Below are 16,200 nucleotides of genomic sequence, written 5' to 3'. Positions count from 1 at the left end.
ATGAAGACATTCAACCTGTAGAGCTGTCAGCTAAATATCAAATTCACTTTAAAATTTTAGAGATTAAAAGGGAAAAAGAAAAGGTAAATCAATGTAATGGATTGCTTTGTAAACCAGGAAGTGACATTGTTCATACTGTTAGTTCTTCCTGGTATAAAATACAACTACAGTATATCTTATCCCTTGCACCTTTTTTAAAAGGTATTCTTTTGAGGGCACAGAGAACTGGTAGATTGTGGGCCAAAGACCCCCTGCAGCCAGTTCTCTTTTGAAGGAATAAAGGGAAAGTGGTCAAAGATATAGTATTAACCTTACTTTGAATTATGTGTTAGAAGGAAGTGACATTATTTTACGCCAAACACACCCAGCCTTACCTCCTCCTCTTTTTCAGGCCATAGCTCCCCATGTATGAATTTACAGGCTAGTAGACTGGAGAAAGAAATGAACGCCTAGTACTGTGTATTGTTATAGTTTACATGAGCACTGTGCCAGTTACTGTGGTAAGCGCGTTACGTATGCTGTCTCCTTTACTCCACATAAGAGCCTTGTGAGTTATAAGTACTGTTATTGTCCTCGTTTTACAGATGAGGAAACTGACTTACAGAGATTAAAAATCTGTTCAGACACCCAGGTAGTGAGCAAAGAAGTAGGATTCAAACCCCAGGTCGGTATGACTCAGAAGCCCACCTGAGTTCATCACTACCTTATGCACTATATGTTTGTTTTCTGTTAGACTACTATCTTGTTATACAGTTCTCCAGCTGAGGCCTTTGAAGGAAGGCCACTTCTTTTTGGGTGTAGGGAGCCTCTTCTGTAGAGGACATCATGGAGTCAGTCATCAGGGAAGAGATAGGGTCTCAGAAGGGGAAAAAGTTTTTTAAAAAGTAGGTCTGAAAGTAGATATCAGATAAACAGAAAAGGAGATTTTGCATCTTCTTATATATCCTTCTCTAAATCTAGTTATTGAGAGTTGTCTAGAAGGGTACTTCTGAATGCTGGAAGCTAACCAAACACACACACACACACACACACACACACACACACACACACAAAAGGGGGGCTTCTCCAAAAAAAGACAGAATAGAGGTTAAGAAAGAGGAACCCAAGCAGTTAATGTAAGCTAATAATGAGGGAAATATATGTAATATGCAAAATTATAGCAGGAGTCTTCTATGCTTATTTCCCAGGTTTTTTCCCCTTATTATTTAGTGAGATTTCTTTTCCTGTTATAGCATATACAACAGTAAGAATGGCAGTTCCATAACACTTGTGCTTCCCTTCCCCAGTCATTGCCCTTAGCCAGGTAAACCATTCAGTTCACAGCATCCTTTTCCGGAGCCCCAGCATAGCCTCAACATCTGTCTTACCCAGGTCTGATGTTAAGGTTGTAACAGCATCTCATTCCCCTGCTCCCAGTTATGGCAGATATAATCAGTGGGAAACAATCAGAGATTTTCCTTTTGATTCTAAACTTTGGAATTCTCTTATTTCATTAAAGAAAGTATCATTTCCTTCTGTACAAGTGGCAACTGCTACTGGCTTCAGTGGCTGCCAGCCTGGCAATGCCTTCATCTCCCAGCGGTCCATCAGTGTAATAAAGATCTCCGTCTTAGGAAGGAAATTCTGGGAAGGAAGGAGATGGGACTTTATGGGTGTGGGGTGGAATAAGGAAGGCAAGGAGGGTTGTCATACCTATAGAGGAACATCAAAACCAAACCTCAGCTCAGTCACTTTTGTTTACAGCAATGTGAGTCTAACTGCTAGATCTTAAGCTTTTTGAGGGCAGGGGCTCCAATTTTAGTAAGTGTTGTTGAATAACATAGATTGGATAAAGCTGATTGGAGTGAATAACGATGAGGCCATGTCTTCTCTTCCATAGTCTTACAGCCACCACGGAATGCGGAGCCACTTGAGCACAATGAAATATAGTTTCCTCTTTCAAAAGTATTACTTTTTCAAGGTCATAATGGTATACTAATTACTGTTTTAATTAACACAGATGTGTCTGAAACAGTCCAAAAAAACAAGTATGCCAGATTGCAGCTTTAACACAACGATAAAAGTTGTGATTCTGAATAATTAATCCTTCTTGATGATAGGTTATCCAGTCCTTTAGAATCAAACATTTTTCCCCATCACAGTTCTTCATCTGCCTATTCCATCTTGTGCTGAAGAATATAGGATCTTTACTTCCCCCATAAGGTCATCAGCATAAGAAGTCCCCGAAAGATGACCCAGTTTTCTTTGTTTGCCCCCGGCCTCCTTAACAGACCCAAAATGTGTAAACCACCACCACTACCACCAAATTACCCTAGCTTTTTCCATCACATGTAAGCAGTGCTTTTCTTTCCTGGGAAAGGGAAGTGGGGGGAAATGTCTACCTTGATTTATATTGAATTGGAGGCAAAGGTAGAAAAGCAGTGGTTGAAAACTGCCCTCTCCTGCAGTACCCTGCTTTTTCAGACCTTCATGCCTGTGCACATAATCATTCTGGAATACTCTTCTCTCCCTTCAAGTCCACCTGAGAAACTGTGATTGATCCTTGAGAAGTAACCTGCTCTGTGAAGCCTTTCCCACACTGCTCTCCTGCCCAAGCAAAGTCAGTCTCTTCTATTCCTATAAAATCTTGACAGACCTCTCTGATAGTGTTGATAGTGTTTGTCACATTGTATGGAATTATTTATTTACAAATCTACTTCTCCCAGCAGACTGAACTCCTTCAGAGCAAAGATTTTGTTTTGTTCGTTTATCCTAGCACCTCACACAGAGTAGCTATTAAGTGAACGCTATCGTATTGAGTTGAATCTTTATGAAACTTACAATATCTTTCTAAGGTAAGTTAGGATGAGATCCTGAGAGAGAGTACAGAATGTGGTATGGAGTAAATTCCAAGATATGCTTCAGCCGACACAATGGTGTTATCATTCTAATGTACAAATTATAAGCAAAGCCACATGGGCTTCAAAGGATGCACAGAAGAAAACCTGTGTGTGGAAATGTTTCAGTAAGGCAGAGAAAGGGGAGAAAACCTTCACCCTGGGTGAGTCCTGTTTCATGCTCTGCTAGAATTATTGGTCCTCCTTAACCTCTTTAGTAAACATGTGGTTTTCATAATATACCTATCAGTCAGGATTCAAACAGGGGAAAACAAACACTGTGACACTGATGGAACAGGGAATTTATTTTAGGAATTAGACCTGGTACAATCTTGGGTGAAGATGGGAAAATAGGTCCAAGGGGGAGAGTTGGAAGTTCAGGAGAAAAATCATTAATAGGCCCTCCTGAAATAATGGCATGGATGGACAAGTTGGAGCTTGCAGGGAAAGCTAAAAGCTAGAGACATCCAGCTGCTGGGGTGGGACCCTGAAAGGATGTGGGGTGAGAGGGGGGACTTGTGTAGTGGTAAAGAAGCAATGGAAGACTGTTGCCTCTGCACAGCTCCTGCTCTGTACATCTGCTGCCAAGCACTTGGTGGTAGGCTTGGGGTCACTGGTCAACAGGGCTTGTAGTTCTAGACACAGAGCAGGAAAGAACAAGGAGAAACTAAAACCCAGCGGTATTTCTACATCTTTTTCTCACACCTCTAATCACAACAACCTTCAGAAAGTCATGGCTGCTACTTCACTTCCACCTTCTAAATCTCATATAGATTTCTGTTTTGCTCAATTCTAGCCCACAACCGTACAGGGAAATGAGTTCTGGGAAACTTAATTCTTATTTAGCCCAATAGACACAGTACAAAACCACAACAATATGCTTCTAAATTTTGTAAATTGAATTTAGTTTCAATTTTAGAAGCAGTACTCACTTGAACAGGAAAAAGCAGAGCTAAGAAACATGTATGACTTTATAATTTTTTACAAAGCATCCTTAGGTATTGCCTAGTAACATACCTTACTAGCACACATTTCAGAAAGAGAAATTGTTAGTTGTAAATGCTAACTATAAAAAACTATAAGGTGATTATATAAACATTTCTTCATCTTTTGATGGTCAGACATAGCATTTAAGTACGGTTTTTAAACAGTCATCTCTTTAGATCTTCTGAAAAAATGTCTAAGGAGAAAAAGGAAGTAACATTTATTGTGCACTATGCCAAGAATTTCTTATGTGTCTTATTTCATTTAACTCATGTACCAAACCTGTGAGGCTCCTAAGAGTGAAGTAACTCAATATCAAGTTCATGTGAAAAGGTTGAAAATTCATCCCACAATTCAGAGTAACTTATATCTCTAAGTTATCTTTTTCTCTTGACTTAGTTTGTTATTTACTCCTACTTTTTTTAACTTCTTATTGAAGAAGAGATAACATATATATTAAAGTACATAAGGTGAACTAATCTTAGGAGTACAACTCAATGAATTTTTGTGCATCTACATATATAGTCATGTAATCACCATCCAGATAAAAATATCAAACTTTTCCAGTACCCCTTGATTGATTTTCCTTGGGCCATTTGTACTTCCCAGGTAAACTGCCTTATGTATTTATATTTTTCATTATATGGATGATGTAATTCCTGGAACAATGGTAGGGGGAAGTGAACAATAGCAGTAAAGTGAAAATGTTGAATAATGTGCCTCATAACTGCTTTGAATTACATCTACTTATGTCACTTTCTCATTCTGCTTTTACCCTAAAACAGGTAATCAGATCCTGTCCCTTGGGAGCCTCTCAAAAGATCAGATTTATCCAATGAAACTCAAGGGCATCTCCATCTGCTATTCAGCTCTCAAATCTGCCTTGTGTGGAAATTATGTCAGCTTTGGCGTCTTCAAGTTGTATGGGGACAACCATTTTGACAATGTACTCCAGGCCTTTGTCAAAATGCTGCTGTCAGTGTCCCACAGTGACTTGCTAGTAAGCAATCATGCGTCATGGGAGTCTTTGTATGAAACGTGAAGTACCACCACCACAGGGTTGGAATTGTTATAATGAAGCCCAAGGAGTTAGAATAGCACCAGATCATTTTATGTTTTAGGACAGCTTCTTGATTTAACTTACAGGGTTTGAATAACTATAGTGGCTGTGTTTATATAATTAAATGTGCAGTTTTGAAAACTGCAGCTACCATCTTGTGATAAATTGGTCATCTCAAGTGTCCCAGGTTCTGTGTCTAGAGAAAATATAATTAGCAATTTCAACTAATTGCTTACAGCTATACTCATAATTCAGAGAAGGTCTGTGTTTCCTGGAGCAGAAAATGCAGAATGACTATAGGATCTTCTCCTTCCTTCATTTCTCCTCTGTGTACTCCTCTTGCTGTTTGGCCTTGCTTTCCATTAAAATTCAGGTGTGGTGGACAGAGTACTAAACTGGAAGTTGAGCAGCCTGGTATGTAGTCTCAACTCTGCCACTTGCTGGTCATTTACCTTGAATAAATCACCTTCTCTATTTCTCCAGGCTTCAATTTCCTCACCTTTAAAATGAGTAAATTAAACAAAGTGATCTCTAAGTCCCTTTTCTACTCTACCATCTAGTCTCTGTGATTTATGTCTGTTGTTTTCAAACTTTGAGGCCCATCAGAATCACCTGGGGTGCTTGTTGGAATTCAAATTTCCAGGCTCCTCCACTGAGCTGAGTCTGAGTCATTATTAGACTTTTTAAAAAATATCTCAGCCTGATTACACAAAAGCTAATATATGCCCAATGTGGTTGCAGTAATTACTTCAGTAACACAGCCAAATTCATGCTCAGGCTTAGTTTAGGCTTTCCCACCTGCTCCCAGCCCAAGGTTACAAGTAAGATCTGGGGGCCTTCATTAGTCAGCCTGTATGAGAAATGCTCCTTTGACATTCTAATGCACTAGAGGTACCCTCTTCCACCTTTCTAAACTAGTCTTCATAAAACCACATCTCGGGAGTTCTCTGGCAGTCCAGTGGTTAGACTGCAATTTCACTGCCAGGGACCCAGGTTCAATCCCTGGTCGGGGAACTAAGATCACACAAGCTGCGTGGCGTGGCCAAAAAAAACAAAAAACAAAAAAAAACACATCTCAAGCCAAAGTTGTCAAGCCTCTTTGCAGTAGAATGGAATGCTCATTGAAGGCTGCCTGTACAACAGAAATTACAAAGTGGAAACTTGAGTCAGATCAGCCATGTGTTACAGCCTCCTCATTGAGGGAACTCTTCACTACAGTTGAGGCCCACCAAAAAAAACCTGATATGGTTCTAGGAATTTCTCTAATCTTTTTTCTAGTAGACAAGCAAACCTCTAACTCAGTAATCTCAAAATTGAGGGTGCATAAGACTCCCTTAGTGTACATTTTTAAAATGCACATTTCAGGACCTCATTCCAGAGGTTTTCATTTTGTAAGTCTGAATTGGGAATCAGAAAACTGCATCTTTAACAAGCACCCCATGTGATTCTTATGGAGATAGTCAATCTCACTTTAATAAATATCGATATGGTTTATTTCTCTTATAAGTGTTGTGCTTCTTTGATACTGGTTTGGGTTTCATTTGAGGTTTTCCAAGTATCTTTCTCATGTACTTATCCTTTGCCTGCTGTATATGGTAAATATTAAGCCATTTACCAAGTTATGATTTAATTAGATGGGTTGGCATTGTGTAAATATAGCAGACTATGATGCCAAATGCTATTATAACAGCAAATTTCTTTGTGTTTAAAAAAAAGGTTGCCTAGCCACTATTAAGCACTGTTCAGTGTTACAGTATTCCAGCCCAGAAAAATCATTCAGTCTTCTATACTGCAGCGATTTTAATTGCACTTAAGTGTTAACCACATAAGGCAAAATTGAAATTACTTACTAGGGTATGCTGTAGCTTCAAATTAGGATTTCTAGAGATCAAGAGATTTTTATTAGAACCCCTTTAAATACTGAATTGAGAATCATTATGTCATTTGTTCCATGTATTTATATTTATGTTTATTTTATGTATTTATGTGTAAGGTCACAATTTCTAATATTATAAATGGCAATTTTCACTGAGCTGTGACACATCTTTTGCTTCTCTGTGGCTTGACATTTAGTATTTCTGTTATAGCAATATCGGAAACTGAGCCAGTCTTATTATCCACTCCTGGAATGTCTCACCCAGGACCACATGAGCTTCGTCACCAACTTAGAGCCTCCTGTACTCCTGTATGTTCTCACATCTATCTCAGAGGGACTCAGTACTCTTGGTGAGTATCATGGAGAACATTGTTTTCAGAGGAAAGACTTGATTGTGGTCTCTTAATGTATGTGCTTTTGAGATGATCATCCTACAAAGGGGGAAAGATTATTTATCCAAACTGAAAGATTATTTTATAACTATTACCTGCAAGAGAGAAAAATGCCCTTTTTTCATATTTTGATATAGTTTATTTTTTAATCAGCTTAATTAAAGTATAATTTACACACAGTAAAAATTATTGATTTTAAGTGAACATTTCAGTGAGTCCTTACAAACATATATACAGTCATGAACCACCACAGCCAAGATACAGAACATCTTCATCACCGCAGAAAGCTCCCTCCTGACCCCTTCTAATCAATCCCTTTCCCCTAGTCCCAGCCCCAAGGAACCACTATCTACTTTCTCTCACTGTAGTTTGCCTTTTCCAGAATTTCATATAAGTGAAATCCTATAACCTGTAGTCCTTTGTGTGTGACTTCTTTCGTTTAGCATAATGCCTCTGAGATTTATCCACGTTTTGCGAAACAGTTAATTTTTATCTTTCTATTGCTGAGTGTTATTCTACTGTATGGATTACCACGTTTGTTAATATGTTCATCAACCAATAACATTTGGGTTGTTTCCATTATTTGGTTGTTTTGAATAATGCTACTATGAACATTCATGTACAAGTCTTTCTGTGGACAAATATTTCTCTTGAGTAAATACCAGAGTGGAATTTCTGGGTTGTACGCTAAGTGTATATTTAACATTATTAAAAACTGCCAAACTCATGGACATATATACACTACCAAATGTAAAATAGATAGCTAGTGGGAAGCAGCCGCATAGCACAGGGAGATCATCTCGGTGCTTTGTGACCACCTAGAGGGATGGGATAGGGAGGATGGGAGGGAGACGCAAGAGGGAGGAGATATGGGGATATATGTATATGTATAGCTGATTCACTTTGTTATAAAGCAGAAACTAATGCACCATTGTAAAGCAATTATACTCCAATAAAGATGTTTAAAAACAAAGAAACTGCCAAACTGTTTCCCAAAGTGATTGTACCATTTCACTCCCCCAAGCAATGTATGAGAACTCCAGTTGCCCTATATCTTCCCTAACACTTGCTATTATCAGTCTTTTTCATCTTAGCCATCCTCGTGGGTGTGAAGTGGAATCTCCTTGAGTTTTTAATTGGCGTTTCACTAATGAATGATGATTTGAGCATCTTTTCTTGCTTATTTGCCATTCATCTATCTTCTTGGTAAAATATTTGTTCAAATCTTCTACCCAATTTTGTTGACTGGGTTGTTTTATCTTGGAAGAGTTTGTTATATATTCTGGATACAAATCTTTTATCAGATCTGTTTTGCACGTATTTTTTCAGCCTTGGCTTGTCTTTTTTATTTTCTTAACAGTATCTTCTGAAGAATAAAAGTTTTCAGTTTTGAGGAAGTCCAATTATTTTTTTCTCTTACAGTTCATGTCTTTTTGGTCCTATCTTAAGAAATCTTTGCTTATTAACCCAAGGCCATAAAGGCTTTTTCTATGTTTTCTTCTAAAAGTTTTATAGTTTTAGCTCTTATGGTTAGGTCTATGATCCATTTCAATTTAATTTTTGTATGTAGTATTATGAGGTAAAAGCTGGGATTCCTCTTTTAACATGTGGATATTCAGTTGTTCTAGCATCTTTTGTTGAAGAATATCCTTTATTTGTTAGACTACTTTGTGCCATTTCTATACTGTCCTAATTTTATAGTAAGTCTTAAAATCAGATAGTATAGCCCTCTGATTTTGTTTTTCTCTTTTTAAATTGTCTTGGCTATTCTGGGTCCTTTCCCTTTTTTGTAAATTTAGAGTCAACTTGTCAGTTTCTCTTGTTAGAAAAAAAATGAACAGGGGAATTATTATTGGGTTACATTGAATCTCTAGCCCAGTTTGGGGAAAACTGACATCTTAGCAATATTGAGTGTTCAATTCCTGGCAATGGCGTATCTTTCCATTTATTTAGATCTTCTTTACCTTTTCTCAACAGCATTTTTGAAGTTTTGAATATATAAGTCTTGTCCATATGTTGTTGTATTTATAACTATTTTTTGTTTTTATGCTGTTGTAAATGGTATTGAGTTCAGTTAGTTGCGGCTCACCAGCTCCTTAGTTGTGAGCATGTGAACTCTTAGTTGCGGCATGCATGTGAGATCTAGTTCCCTGACCAGGGATCGAACCCAGGCCCCCTGCGTTGGGAGTGCAGAGTCTTAACCACTGCACCACCAGGGAAGTCCCTCCTATAACATCTTGAGTAGCATTTGATAGTTTGTGTCTTTAAAGGAAATTGTCCATTTCATCTAAAGTTCATCTGACATTACTGACATAAAATTGTTCATAATATTCTCTTGTTATACAATTTGATTTCTGTAGGATCTCTAGTAGTATTCCCTCTTTAATCCCTGACATTGGCAATTTGTGTCTTTTTTTTTTTCTTTATCATTCTGGCTCCAGGTTTATCAATTTTATGCAGAGAACCAGCTTTCAGTTTTCATTTATTTCTCTATTATTTTTCCATGTTTTTATTTCATTGACTTAAGGTATGATCTTCATAACTTCCTTCCTTCAGTTTCAGGCAGAAGCTTAGGTTGTGGATCTTAGACCTTTCTTCTTTTCTAATGTACACATTTAATGCTTTTATCTAAGCACTACTGTGGCTGTAACTGATAAAATTTTTATATATTTGGGGGCTGTTTTTTTTTTAAAGATTTAATTTTATTTATTTTTGGCTGCATTGGGTCTTCGTTGCTGTGCGCGGGCTTTCTCTTTGTGGTGAGCAGGGGCTACTCTTCCTTGTGGTGCACGGGCTTCTCATTGCAGTGGCTTCTCTTGTTGTGGAACACAGGCTCTAGACACGCGGTCTTCAGTAGTTGTGGCTTGCGGGCTCTAGAGCACAGGCTCGGTAGTTCTGGCACATGGGCTTAGTTGCTCCGCGGCATGTGGGATCTTCCTGGACCATGGATCAAACCCGTGTCCCCTGCATTGGCAGGCGGATTCTTATCCACTGCGCCGCCAGGGAAGTCCCAGGGACTTTTTCTATTCAGTTTTAAAATATTTTCTTATTGCCTTAGTGATTTCTTCTTTTACCAATGAGTTATTACTTAGAAGCACATTGTTTAATTTCTGATCTTTCTGTTATTGATTCTAGTTTAATTCCGTCGTAGTCATATCAGAGGTTGTTATAACTTTTATATTTATTGAATCTTTTTGATAATCCAAAATATGGTGAATGTTCCATGGGCACTTGAAATGAATGTATGTTCCATTGTTGTTGGGAAGAATGTTCTCTAAGTATCAGGTCTAATTGCTTGATAATGTGCACATTTTGTATATTTTTACTGGTTTTTTGTCTGTTTTATTTCTACTTGTCCTATGAATTATCAAGAGAGAAGTGCTGAAGCCTCTAACTATAATTATAGGTTTGTCCATTTCTCCTTTTAATTCTATCAGTCTTTGTATAAATTATTTTGAAGCTCTGTTATCAAGTAAATATATATTTAGGATTGTTATGTCCCCTTGATTAATTTACCCCTTTATCCTTATGAAGTGATGCTCTTTATTTCTTTAATATTCTTTCCTCTGAAATCTACTTTGTCTGATATTACTTGCCTCTCCAGCATTCTTTTGATTAGAATTAGCCTCTTTTTCCATCATTTCACTTCTATTCTTTCTGTGTCTTTATATTTAAAGTTGGTTTCTTGAAGACAGCAGATATTTTCTATTGCTGTTTTAACAAATTCTTACAAACTTGGTGACTTAAAACAATGTAAATTTACTGTCATATAGTTCTTTAGGTCATAAATCTGACATGGGTCTCACCAGACTAAAATCAAGATGTCAGCAGAGCCATTTTTCTTTCAAGGAGCAAATCTATTTCCTTTCCTCCTCCAGCCTCTAGAGATCACCTACATCCCTTGGCTCATGGCTGCTGTCCCTCCATCTTCAAAGATAGCAACATTGAATATCTCTGACCATTCTTCCGTAGATACATGTCCCATTGATTCTGATGTCTTCTGCCTCTCTCTTTCACTTTTAAGGACCCTTGGAATTACCTTGGACCTATCCAGATAATCAAGGATGATCTTCCTATTTTTGGTTCAACTGCTTAGCAACCTTAATCCATCTGCAACCATAGTTATTCTTTCCTGTGTAATCTAACACATTCACAGGTTCTGGGGATTAAGATATGGACATATTTGCCTAACATACAGTATATAGTTGGGTCATATTTTTATATCGAATCTGACTGTCTCTGCCTTCTAAATAGTGTTTCAGCCATTTACATTTAATATAACTACCAGTATATTTGAGTTTAAATTTATAATATTGCTATTTGTTTTTTTTTTTTATCCTATCTGGGTTTTGTTTCTTTTTCCTGCCTTCTTTTGGTTTGGATTAATTAAATGTTTTTCTAATGAGTTCATTTTATATCCCCTGTGAGTTTATTAGTCATACTTTTTAATTTTTAGTGGTACTCTAAGGTTTACAGTCTACACCATCAAATAATATAATCATAGTTTGCATTCAAATAATTACAGTCTACCTCTCTCCATCTCCATTCCTTCTGGAACTCCAGTTACACATATGTTATGTATATCTGTTATATTGTTCAAAGACTGGAGAGAACTCCTCTGCAGATCTCCAGAGCTCTCTTCTTATATAGTTCCCACTCTCTGATACTCTGTCCCACAAGTTCTAGCTGCCTCAGCCTCCCCAAATTCAACTCAGTGAGACCACTTGGCTTTGTTTGGGTTCCCCTTTCCTAGCCAGTAGCCTGGAAACTGCTTTACGCAGTAAGCTTGAGCAGTTGGGTAGGTATTACCTCATTTGTTTCCCTCCTCTCTGGTTTCATAGTCCTATACTGCTTCTTGTGCAACAATTGAAAACTGTTGTTTCATATATTTTGTCCTGTTTTCTAGTTGTTTATGGCAGAAGGAAAAATTCTCATAGCAGTTAATCCTTCATGGACAGAAACCGAAGTCTTTTATTATTACAGTTTGTCTTGACATTCTTTTATCTCATATTATAGTAATACTTTAAGATTCTGAATTAGTTGTGGATGGCTGTGTTGTTCTCAACGTGTGATCTTAGGCCTGAAATCTGCATTTTAACAAGTCTCCAAAGGAATCTTGACAAAGTGGCATAATGCAGGGAATACTGAACTTGAATTTAAGTCCCAGTGCTGCCACTTATGAATGTATGACCATGGACACAGACTCTGTGCCTGATGCTGCCATAGGTGTTTTCATATGTGTACTTTACTCATTTCATTCTCAGAACCACTCTGCATACCAAAACTAGGTGAAATATGCTAATAGCACTGTTTGTCCTTATTTCCTACTTGATTGTAGGCTTCCTACTTGACAGGAACAGTGTGTCTTTTTTTTTTTTTTTTGAACAGTGTGTCTTAATCACGAATTTTTTCCCTGTGCCTAGCATGTGGTAAGTGCTCAATAAGTATATATTGAATGAATTAATTAGGTAATATTATTTTCACTATACAGAAGAGTAAGCTGCTGCCCAGAGAGGTGAAACAACTTGCCTAAGGTCATACAACTAATAAGTGCCTGATCTAGGAGTTTTTCTAACTCTAAAACCCATTCCTCTTCACCTCACCACCCTGCTGGATCCATCTGATAAAGGTCACAGTTTGGCAGGTTAATTGTGCCCTGTGTCTTCAAGAAAGAGGATTATTTAGACTGTTGAACATAACCACTTGGGTTTCTCCTTTTCCAACAATGAAAAATTTGCAAAGAGGCATTAATTGGGTTACAGGCAGGCTTCAGTTCTACTATAGCCTCAGTGGGAAAAATGAGAGGGAGGTACAGAAAAGTTGAACCAATGATAGATAATATGCTTAACATGATATTAAATGTTTTTAGTCAATCATTCACTAGCATTTTTAGTTTCAGGCCAGCTATAATTTGTGAAAAGAAAAAGTGATTGTATGTATATATTATATTTTCCATCTTTTTAATCACCCACCACCACCACCACCCCCTACCCCCATACTCTTACATACAGAGACCAAGCACAGGGCTTACAAAAAGCTGCTCTTAATAATGACTCTCGACTCATTCATTTAGTATACATCAGCTGTGCACATGCTATGTACCAGGTTCCATTCTAGACCTTGAGAGTACTGCAGAGAATAAGATAGATAAGGTCTCTGCTCATGTGAAGTTTATATTCTAGTGAGGAGAGACAACAGTAAACACACACACACACACACACAAGAAAATGTCAAGTCATGATAAGTGCTAAACAAAGACTTAAAATAGGATAATGAAGAAGGAATGATTGTATGGCTTTTTTAGAAGTGATCAGGGAAGGCCTCTGAAGATGAGCCCTGGCAGGAATGGGGGTGCCTTCCAGGAAAGCAAAGGATGGCACAGAAGGCAAGACAAGGGAAGGTGGGGGCAAGCTAAAAGTTGAACCAACTGGAAACCACCAGAAATTTCCCCATCAAGTCCATTATTAATAAAATTTTCATTATTAGTAAAGGGTATATGTTATTGTCATGAACACATTCTTGAATTGGATGGAGTAAATATTATAAATGTAATATAGAAATAAAACATCCAGGAAGTACGTAGAAACTTAGAGACCTTGTTCATTAGTTTCTCCCACCAAAAACATGCTAAAGAGAGAAGAAAGCTATGGATTGGCTAAATAGAATGACAGGCTTGGTGTTTCAGGAATTGAAATAGCCAGGAAAACAAATGGGAAGTGAAAAGGGGAAAACCTACTAGTGTTGGGCACTATGTTACAATCTTTACACACTTTATCTCTTAAATCTTTAATTTCTCAAAACAAAGTAGGTGGTATTAAGCACATTTTACAGAGGTGCAAATTGAATCTTCGTATAGTCAAACATCTAGAAGATACAGATTCAACCCTAAACTGCTGCACCACCCAAATAGGCCTTTTGTTTCTGAATTTGCCTTTCACACTATGTTTTTCCAAGACCTTCATCCTCCCCTCTGCTATGGTGAGAAATTTTGAGTCAAAGCCAAATGTAATTTCAACCCCATTATCATTCTTCTGACTCTCAGTTAAGCAACTCTTTCCTATACAGTTAACTTTACAGAACAGCTTTCTATGATGGGTCTTAGTAAACAAGAGGGCTATTAATGATGCATATGCTTCCCATGGAGACTAGTTGCAGAAGAAAAGGGGCATTTGGTTGTTTCAGTGCCAAACAGTAAGTTGCTAGAGAAGACAAAGTGCCTGTTGGGCTTAAAAAATCTGTCCAAAATTGTCTAAATCATGGATGATAAACACCAAGAGCTAAGACAAAATATGAAAATTCATGACTTCTGCTCATTCTTTTATTTCAGGAGAGTTTCATTGTTTGAATTTCACACAGTAGCTTGAGCTGCAAATAAAGAAAACCAAAAATAATACATAGTCCTCAGCACTGTTCATTCTGTTTGTGATCAAATGGCCCATGATCCTTATGATTCCACACTTTTCAATCTACCCTGAAATAACATTTGTCCTTTTCAAAGCCCCCAACAATAGATAAGCCATAATGAAAGCTCTTCTTCTTGCTTTTACTGCAAGTATATATGCTCCAACCTTCATGTCTAAAGTGTTTACCTGGCTTTTTCATAGCTGACTCAGTAGATTGGAACCTTTTAATGCAACCTTCATGGCATGTGGTCACCAAATCTATGTGAAGTGTTTATAATTTTTATATGATTGATAGCATATTGCTCTTCACTGGTGAGGGGAACCATATCTATTTCCTGCTTGCTTCCTTTTGTAGATGTTAAGTTACTTAATCCATTTACTTTCATGATTGGGACTTCAAAGGTAGAAATGTGAAGGAAAGAGAAAAGCAAACAAGTTCAACAAGTCTGTGCCTGACTCTTAGGCCTAAATGTTTTCTACTACATTATATACTACCTCCCAGGGTTATAAAACCAAAGCTTCCTTTTCTGCAAAGTAACCCAGTTAGTGGGGAGAGGTAATCAATCAATCAGTCAATCAATCAACTGCCATAGCTTTAGAAGGAAATAAAAGCTCCTTTCTCAAAAGCCTATAGCTCCACAGTTTCCCAAAACTATTGTCCATACCCATCTTTTAGACCTTCATTCAACCCTTCATGATCCTGTATCAGCTACCATTATCGTCTATTTTAAATGCATACTTCTGTATTTCAAAACCTGCCCCCAAACCTACCTCTATTTACTATGTCATTCCTCTCTAAAACAATGTATGTGAAAGAGTTTTTTAAATTGTAGTGTTATACCAATTCTAGTATTATTACTAAACAAAACTCAAGACTTTTTAAAAAAAACTTTCTCAGATTAGCTTTGCCTACCCATTCTTTAATTAAATCAACTAATATTTCACCTCTAATCTATGACAAGCACACATATGTCTCAGAACCTTAGAGATGAGTAAAATGAATAAGAAAGTAACTGTTGCCTTAGGAAGTTTATAATCTGCTGCTTCCCAGCCCTACTCTCCCAATCTACTTCTCTTCGGAATCTACTAAATTTGCCGTTTTTTGAGTGCCCATCACGTTTTTGTTTGTCTTGTTGTTTCTGTTATTAATCATAAACTCCCCAGAATTGTGTCCGTATGTTACCATTAGCCAAAAAATCTGGGCACTGTCATGCTCTGAATCAAAACCATGAACTTTGGATAAGCTAATTATCTCTGAGCTTCATTTTTCTCATTTGAAAAATGCAAACAACAGTACCTACTGTATACAGAAGTGGTTATTAGAGGTATATGAAATGATATTTAGTGTACAAAGAAATCATGTCACTTACTTGCTAAAAAAAAAAATCCTTCAATAACACCTCTGTTGCCTTTCAAATTACATGTAAATGTCTCGACCTACTACTGGATGCCCTCAAGGAAGATCCCAAACTATTTTGTCAGCCTTCTCTCTTATGATTCCTCTACACATTCTTTTACTCACACCAAAAGGTCCTGCTCCCCTTTTTTCACTATGAGGGAAAATTAGTAGTAACTACCATATTTTTTTCCTTCCAGTTTTATTGAGACA

General features: G+C 37.4%; 1 protein-coding gene and 1 long non-coding RNA gene across 7 annotated transcripts in view; one reads left to right on the top strand and one right to left on the bottom strand.

Annotated features, from left to right (window-relative positions):
• Positions 1 to 16,200, bottom strand: part of LOC309658286 — a 241,063-nt gene that overhangs the window by 45,651 nt on the left and 179,212 nt on the right. The gene's annotated exons all lie outside the window — the stretch shown is intronic.
• The window catches only part of RANBP17 (RAN binding protein 17), a 306,501-nt gene that overhangs the window by 259,342 nt on the left and 30,959 nt on the right, over positions 1 to 16,200 (top strand). For all 6 annotated transcript variants that reach the window (XR_014262049.1, XM_082456403.1, XM_082456404.1 and 3 more), the window contains 2 exons: positions 4,646 to 4,860; positions 7,008 to 7,146. Coding sequence is in view for 5 of the 6 variants with exons in the window: in XM_082456403.1 (XP_082312529.1) it covers positions 4,646 to 4,860; positions 7,008 to 7,146 (354 nt within the window). In the remaining variant the exon portion in view is untranslated. The remainder of the gene's footprint in view (positions 1 to 4,645; positions 4,861 to 7,007; positions 7,147 to 16,200) is intronic.

This window comes from Balaenoptera physalus, assembly GCF_965194825.1.
Source record: "Balaenoptera physalus genome assembly, chromosome: 3".
In the NCBI taxonomy this organism is placed as follows: Eukaryota; Metazoa; Chordata; class Mammalia; order Artiodactyla; family Balaenopteridae; genus Balaenoptera; species Balaenoptera physalus.
This window is presented reverse-complemented; position numbering and strand designations above follow the sequence as displayed.